We start from the raw sequence: 8,668 nt of genomic DNA on the forward strand, positions 1-8,668 counted from the left end.
GCATATAAAAAGTAAGGTGAAGACCTTACTTTTTATATGCATCGGATCTGTTTTCATATACCTCCGGTGGTGGAGTGAATTTTAGTATAGAAAACAGATGGAGAAGACACCTTCAAAACCACTAAACCCAAGAAACAGAGAATCCTCAATATTCTAGTTTTTATCTTTATCTTTGTGACTCTAAGTCCTCTTTGCTCTGCTGTTTTCACATTGAAGGGTAAGGGCTGCCCACATTTACCCTCACCCATGGGACTTTACACCCCAATTGCCGCACCACCCCCTCAGCTCTCTAAAATAGAATGCAAATTTTTGAAAGAAGAAACAATGCTGCCCAGAATTCACATTTGTGCTGCACAAGACCAGAGCTGCTTCCATTTGAATAAATACAACAAAAGTGGCAGTTGTCTTCCAGTATATGCTGAGCTACTACTGGAAAACCACATTGCTTCCGCTACAGGTGACCTCACTGTGGTAATGCTGGAGAAAGGGCTATTCAAGTATAAAGCATTGGATCTACTGTAAAGGTATTTTTGTTTTTAACGAGTTAGAAGCCAACCCAAGGTGTAGAGCTGAGGGAATCACAGTAATTCAACTGCTAAATAAGTTTTTAAGTTCCATCATTTATTCAGCGTTTCTCACCAAAAGTCCTTGTGTGTGTCCTTGAGGCCGAACATTTTTGCTGTCCAATAAAACATTTCCAAAGTCTATTTTTTTTTCATAAAAAAGTTCAATATAAAATAATTTATCAATTAAAAGCCTATATTTGTCACATTAGTGTTTACATGCCAGCAGTCATCTTCTTCCCTGCTGGAGATTTGCAGCTTTTCTTGGCACATTACCACCACCTGTCTGTCAATCAGTTGAGTACTGTGAAACCACTTCCAGGACTGTAAATCATGTCACCTACTCACATGTGTGTTGAGGAAATGTATAATAGTGTGATATTAATATCCTTCCTGAACAATACCTGAACACCCGATACTCACGAATAGACTTTTGGTGGGCTATCTAGACCCTGTTCACAAGCCTTTTTTCCCTCTTTGGTTTATTGTTTCCCATCGTCGGGCTACTCACTCAACAGATAATTCCTCCCCGTCCACAAAAAGAGCTGATTAATTGCAACAAGAAATTAAGTTGATTTATTTCCACTATGGCGTTAATAAGAAAATGGTTGTCAACACTTTAATAACAATAGTCTCACTTTGAAGACAGCAGACCTCAAGAGATACAGCCAGACAATGTAATTCATAATTACAAATAATTCGAATTACTCTGGTATAATGCTGGGTTTAGTCAGGCATCAGCAGCATGTATAGTAACAGACGCTCAGTGAAACCCTTAGAGTGTATTTGTGTGGGTTAATCAAGTCACACCATTTACACTCATAACTATAACTAAATATTAAAGGCCAAAGGTAGGCGTGACATTTCCCCTTAATCCTAATTTTAATTACTCACATCATCACACACTGAATGATAATTTACAGGCCCACAATTATCAATTCTCCAATCAGAAAAATTGCCAAATTGTTGAGGGAAATGATAAGTAGTGAGATGTTAAAATAGACAAGTAGAGGTCTGTTGATTCATCAAACTACTAGGTGAAGGGACAACACGGAGCTCTGTGTCTCAGCTGCCTCTGCAGAGTGCAGAGAGGATGTTGGGTGAAGATAAGAGCAAGGTGTCACAGAAGATACAAAAGCGTGGTTTTAAGAGTGAATAACAGAATTTAAACTTCTTATCACAATGTGCATCCTTGACCGTGTGCACAAGAGCAAACAAAACAGGGACCCCTGCATAAAAACTTTGCTTCATAGTACTACTAGTGGTGAAAAAGTCCTCAGGGAACCTATACAGGACCAGTGTGTGAGATTTATGTTGGCAGAATCTGAGAGAAATTGACTATAAGTGTGTTTTCATCAGAATAACCTGAAAATAATAATTGCTGTGTTTTTGTTAGCTTAGCTTAGAGTGAGCTCCTTATGTCAACAGAGGAAGCAGATCTTCTTCCTCAGAGTCCGCTGCGTTGCACCACTACCTTTCTATCGTAGCCCAGAACAGACAAACCAAACACTCACTCTAGAGGTGGCTGAGGCCAAGCATCAACCTCTATGGCTGAAAAATGTAGCCTAAGCGCTAAAAACTGCAGTTCCTCGAATGGCCACTTGAGGCTGGCTCCAAAAGTGAGTCAATACCCATAACTCCCATATTAAAATGCCCAGATTAACAGCAGAAATAAACACATTTGGGAGTTTGGTGGAGTCAGGTGCCGCCAAGATGCCGACTGTCAGAACCACAGTGCCTGAGCTTCACAGTGTTAGTATGCAGATTTTCCAGTGGGCCCACAGTGAACCTTATGTTTGCAATACTCTTTCCCACATCTACTCAGTTTCAGACTAAGATTTTTTGGATATGAACATACTAAGAGTCAAGAGTGTGACGGTGAAACAAGGCCAGTTCAGTTGGATGGATTAGAAAATCCTGTTTCTGCCAAACTTACAACAGAGTCAGAAATGATGGCTGGAGATGTCCCGTGTAAAAACAGGAAGGAATCAGTAACAAATCAACTCTTCAAGGACAGCACCATCACTTCCTGATTCCTGACTTCCTAATTCCCCATTCTTGCATCCATGGGTGACTACGAACGAGAAACAAGTGAACAACTTGAGTCTGACAAAAGATTAAGGAGAGCTGATGCATTTAGTGGCAAGAAAGAGAAGAAACAGATACAGTATTTAAGGACGGTGCTCGCTTACTTTAAGCAACCATGTTGTAAACATATTCGCATTGAAAGTACAACATGATAGGACTCTTCCATTACTCAGAGTATGTTGAAGTGATATGGTTCGTGTGCTTGCCGTCAATCATCTTCCTGATTTATGTGATGTGCTCTCTGGCCCACAAGCATTGTGACCCTTTAATACACTACTTCATATTCACAGACTTGATCGTCTCTGTATGTGGATATGAGCGTCTTGTAAAGCGACAGGCCGAAGATCAGGCAGGAAGGGTGTGTGTGTTGAGTGGTTTCCTCTCTAGTAGGTTGGCTGATCAGAACGAGCTGAGGGTGTGAAGGGTGTGTTCTCATAGGGTTTTTGTGGTGGCACTTGTGCTACCAACCTTAGTTGCCTGTACAACAACATTACTGGCGTGATGTTGTGAGGAGAGAGGAAGAAAAAAAGCTTTTGCTGTGCTGGTTGAGAGCTGTTGAGCCTGCACTCGCCTTCCTGTGGCCCCAGGCTTGAGAACCTCTTTCTGATTGCAGCTTGTCCATGTGACTTGGTTTCCGTTGCCTGCCTGCTTCCGTGAATAGTAAAAAGAGGCATCAGTGCTTCAGTCAGAGCAGAGGAAGGCAGCCGAACTTCACACATGAGAACACACTCTGCAACAGCAAGCCAACCAGCGATATGGTCAGGGGATCAACCGTCAGTGGCTTGGGAACTCCACACCTAACCACCAGTGTAAGTAAATGCACCGCGCACTGGTCTCGTACTGCAGTATGCAGTGAAACTCAGACTACTAAAAGACGCAAAGTGCATGCTTTGTCGACAATAAGAAAGCTGAGGTCAAACATATTTTGTCTTTGTTGTGTTTGAGCGTATTGATCACAGTGCTGTACAGGATGTCGTACAGAAAAGTCGGCGTAAAACACTTTTCAGAATGTGTTTATAGCAGTTAGTTTTTGCACAGCATTTTCTTGCATGTGAATCTAGTTCATCCAGAATCAGCATTACAGAAAACGGAACAAATGCTGCACAATAAATTATTAGTAATGTTACCAGTTTGCTTGCGCCTTGAATTACAGATTGCCCACCATCAAGTTTGAAAAAGCAATTGGCACAGTGCCATTTCAATTTCATATTGCTCACATGTTCTCATTTCTCACCCTTATGTAAACATATCACATATTTTGCCATCATTCTGACGAGTGGAACCATATTCTGTGCATTTGTGCAATTCTTATGCAATGTTTATATTCTGTCATTACTGCACACTGGGTGGTTTTCTCCCAAACTGGCTGCATCATGTTCAGTAACAGTCAGAGAAGAGAAAGCAGTCTAGAGGCTTTTCTCCTGTGGCCAACTTTGCCCCAGAACACACATTATGGCCTTAATCTTATCCCAGATCACTCTGGGACACAACATGTAATGTATTATATGATATAATAAATATACACTACTCAGTATATATAACTAATATCAATCCCCAAAACAACATATTTCCGAAGGCCACTGAAATAGATCGATTAAAACTATGTGCGAGCCAAAAAGGAACACATTCAGTAGATATGCGTCACACAGCGGTTTGCATTGAAATTACGGAAATTTTTACCAAAAGTCCAGCTGCTGTTCTCAAAAGAGAATCTATAGAGGATAGAGGATATTCACTGGTTTACATCAGGCTAAGACATGAACCAAAATATACAACATTTGTCATTTTAATTATCTCCAACTTTACTGTCACTGTTTTTATTGTTTAGGGTCAATCGCACAGAACAGAGAATCAAATGCAGATGACACGAATAACGTAAGGACGACATATGAACTGGACCGCTTGTAAAGTCATATTCATAAGTGATATTTAAGGGTAGGATCCATCAGGTAAAATGATAAATAATGAGATGAAAAGTTGAATGAAAAGCTTCACTTTTAGTATGAGTCTTTTTCGGCGCTGAACCAAGACGGTCAGAGTTGACTGTTAAACTAAATCCACCTCTCTGACGTCCACGCTGCTTCAGCTCTTTCATGTCAAGCTGCTGTCTCCCTCTTCCAGTTCAATGATCCATTTATGGTGGAGAAACTGATTGCCTCAGTATTTCATGCAAAGAGCACACATTTGCATTTTAAGACATGGCAATTGAGGCCAAACTTTCATGATACCGGTCTGGCCATCACATGCAAATCAAGATAACGGTGGTTTTAATCTGCAGAAGAGCAGCGCTAACGCAGATATTCACGGCTCATCTATCGTCACCACTCTCCCTCTCTCCCTCTGTCACTTTGTCAACAGTGAGGATGTTAAAATGCCAGTCCACAGGCTCACTCCCATCCTGCTTTGCTTGTTGCCCATGTGGAGAATACTGACACCAGTCTCAAGTCATCCACAGCATAGCCGATGCCAGCTGGTGAGATGTCTCTCTTTACTACATAAAAAGCACATCTTGAAATGAAGTGAGTAAGGTTTCACATAGGTTGACATGTGCCGTATGTCTGATGTTAAAGGCATAACAATTCAGGAGTGTTTTAATGAATGCTTGGTTTGGTAAACACTGTATTTATAGTGCTAATCTAGTTTTAGAACAAGAAAAAATCCTAGTGATGATAGACAAACACATATATATACAGTATATATACCCATCTATTATCCATCTCTTATGTAATCCATCCAAGTTTGTAATCCACTGTATTAAATGTCAGAATTATTAATTATTTTCAACTTAAAACGATCTACATTGTAGTAAGCCACACTGTGTATATACTGCAGGGTTTGTCATGAAGACTCAAATCATCCAAATTAATTTAATAATGGATTATTATAGTGGAAGTGCCCTTTAGTAATGACTTGCTCACTTAAAAAGCCATGATGTCTGCATTTGTGATATTTACTAAGATCTTAATTGTTACAGTTTGGTCTGGAGGCTCTCTTTCCAGAAAGTAACTGGTTGTAAGTGGTCGACAGTCTTCCTCCATGTTGCGAGCTAAAAAGACAAAGACAGTCCCAACAGTTTTCTTGTTAATGATTCTCTGATATATTAAGCAAATTTATACACAATCAACTAAGAAAAAGATGGGAAATCTCTGCTGTAGACTTAAGAAATCAAATATATGAAAAACTCCTCAGAGATGAAGCAGTAAAAGCTAATTCTTCACTTTTTCTGATACGATCGTAGTGCAACTGCTCGGCTGCTGCTCCGTGAGGCAGGACTTAGGTACAGCGGTGCTTTGAGTACATGCTAACATCACCATGTAAAAATGCTCACAGTGACAATGCTAACGTGCTGATGTTTAGCAGGTAATATTTACCAGGTTCACTATCTTAGTTTAGCCTTCAATAGTACTAACATTTGTAATCAGCACGAAAGACTGGGACAAATGAGGCGGATGGGCAGTGTCGCTGCCAAGGGGAACACAAGGCTTAGCAGGGGGGCCACCACATTAGTGGCAAGTGGTAACATAGTCACGCACAGCTAGAGCAAAACCATTCAGTGGTCTCTGCAGCCCCCTAAAATCAGGCATTATGAAAACCATCTATTGATAAGAAAGTGTAATGGCGAGAGAGAGTGCGAGAAAGAGGCAGCGTCGAATATGGAAGCGTCGACCTGTGAGAAAAGATGTCTTTGATCACGAAGCCTGATGTTACTCTACAGTTCTGTGGTTTACCAGTGAAGTGTATGAACTACACTGCAGGCTGGAGTCGCTGTCAACTGTGACAAACAAACAGATCTGTGATTAGGCTTCGCTCGCCTCCTCTATGAACCGTCTGTATCCTCGCTGCTGCTTTATTGTAAACTATGATGAACTGGTCACAGGTCATGTCTTTCACCCGTATGTTCAAGTTGGCTGTCTGCTGTAGTGCCGCTAACGTAAATTTTAAGGTATGTGCTCTCCTTTTCTTTGCAGATACAGAGAACGGCGCTCTGCAGCTATGGCAAGCTCACCTCTGTGCCTGCAGGACTGCCCGACACCATAGAGGAGCTTCAGCTCAACTACAATCATATTCAAACACTACAGGACAACTCTCTCATTTACCCCTCATTGAAGACCTTGAGCTTAGCTTGTAACAGTTTGGAGAAATTAGAATCAAACACTTTTCAAGACTCAAAATGGTTAGAAAGCCTGAATTTAGCAAATAACAATCTTTATATTGACTACCAACAAACAAGTCACGCATTAAAGACTCTATCCAGACTTCGAGTTCTGGATCTCTCTGAGAATAAACTTGATGAAGAAATGGCCACCACTCTTCTTCAAAACCTGACATCCCTGGAGTATCTCAATCTTTCTGGAAACCTCTTGCAGAGACTGGATGAGATCTCCTTCAGGGATCTTCACCAACTCAAAGAACTCGACCTGCAGAGAAACATCATATTCGAGATTGACGACGCCTTCAACAGCAGTCCCAAGCTCCAGCGGCTCAACTTGGCCTTCAACTATCTGCCTTGCCTGACAAACTTCCAGATGACCCAGCTGGTGGTCCTCAACGCCAGCCACAACTTCATCGAGTGGTTCATCTCCAGGGCAGACCTTAACGACACTTTCCAGCTGGAGACACTTGATCTATCGGACAACAAACTGCTCTTCTTCCCTTTCTTGCCCAACCAGAGCCACTTAAAGAATCTTTACCTATCACACAACAGTGTTAGGTTTTTCGAACACTTGGCAGGCAATGCCACCTTCCCGAAGTCAGCAACAACTGTTGAGTTCTACAATATGAACAAGCACGTAAGCAATGTGACGGCTAAGCTGTGGGACGAGAGCCTTCATGGTGACATCTCCTCGGTAGAGATTTTGGATCTAAGAGCAAACCAGGTGGATTACTTCCCTGAAGGGTTCCTCCAGAAAATGTCTGCCCTGTCCAGACTTTATATGTGCACCAACTGTCTGGAAACATTAAATCTAACATCAGAACAGCTCTCTGGCAGCTTGTACGAGCTGGACGTTAGCAACAACAGGTTGAATCAGATTGTAGCAGACATGGGTACGATGACCGCTCTTGGAAATCTGACGTACCTTAACCTGAGCTTGAATGATCTTGAACAATTACCATCAGGTTTATTTTCCTCACTGCCAAGCCTCAGGTCAGTGGATCTCAGTTACAACAGCATTGACATTTGCTTTCCTGAGGAAGCTGAGACCAGCACAGATGGTAACTCAGCTTGCTTGGATTGGAAAAACATTGTATCCCTAAGGCAGCTTTACCTTAAGGGATGCAACCTTGAAATAATTCCATCATCTGCATTCGCTGGATTGTCTCTAACACACCTGGAACTGTCCAACAACCCCGGACTCATTGTCCAAGAATCGATTGAAAGCCTCAGCAGAACGTTGCAACATCTAGGCTTAGGAAACACTCAAATACGAGACTTTGACTTCTCCCATTTCCAAAGTCTGAAGTATTTAAATATTTCCGGGAACGCTCTTGGCCACCTTCCCCCTTCACTTCTGAATCTTGACCTGAAAGTGCTCGATTTGAGGGACAACCGACTGTCCACCATTCCTTCAGGTCAGGCTAACGTGTTAGCTCCAAAACTGCACACTGTTTTCCTCACAGGAAATCCATTCAACTGCTGCCAAACAGAATGGTTCAGGACATTTGAATCAACAGAGACAATCAATGTGGTCGGACAATCAGACATTGAATGTGAGGATCCCTTCCAAACGACACACAGACTGGAGAACTTTCAGTCATTTTTGTGTTTGGACAAAGGCGGGGAATCTATATTATGGTACATTATGCTCTTTTTGCCCATCTGCCTTTCTTTTGCGGGAATTTCAATTATTGCTTTCATCACTTTCAAGCCCAAAATGCTACAAAAATCAATCAAAAAGAAATGTTTGAAGCCTACATCGTATTGATACTTTATAAACCCTAAACAAAAATGCATTTTGTACAGTACATTATTTAGAAATGTAACTGAATGTACGTTGGAAATAAATTCATTATAAAAT

At 41.4% G+C, this 8,668-nt stretch overlaps 1 protein-coding gene across 1 annotated transcript; it reads left to right on the plus strand.

Moving 5' to 3' along the window:
• The first annotated feature begins 3,197 nt into the window (after positions 1 to 3,197).
• On the plus strand, positions 3,198 to 8,668 carry nrros (negative regulator of reactive oxygen species). The gene is made up of 3 exons (XM_076761009.1): positions 3,198 to 3,460; positions 5,010 to 5,124; positions 6,620 to 8,668. Exons 2-3 carry the CDS (start codon positions 5,023 to 5,025, stop codon positions 8,573 to 8,575), a joined length of 2,058 nt encoding a protein of 685 aa, XP_076617124.1. The 5' UTR covers positions 3,198 to 3,460; positions 5,010 to 5,022; the 3' UTR covers positions 8,576 to 8,668.

This window comes from Chaetodon auriga, chromosome 21 (genome assembly GCF_051107435.1).
Source record: "Chaetodon auriga isolate fChaAug3 chromosome 21, fChaAug3.hap1, whole genome shotgun sequence".
Taxonomy (NCBI): Eukaryota; Metazoa; Chordata; class Actinopteri; order Chaetodontiformes; family Chaetodontidae; genus Chaetodon; species Chaetodon auriga.

What these genes read in the sequence shown, in the direction of transcription:
- nrros (XM_076761009.1), top strand. Translation starts at nt 5,023, where the DNA reads ATGCCAGTCCACAGGCTCACTCCCATCCTGCTTTGCTTGTTGCCCATG. An exon ending in AGCATAGCCGATGCCAGCTG is followed by an intron (nt 5,125 to 6,619) that starts GTGAGATGTCTC and finishes TTTTCTTTGCAG; the next exon opens with ATACAGAGAACGGCGCTCTG.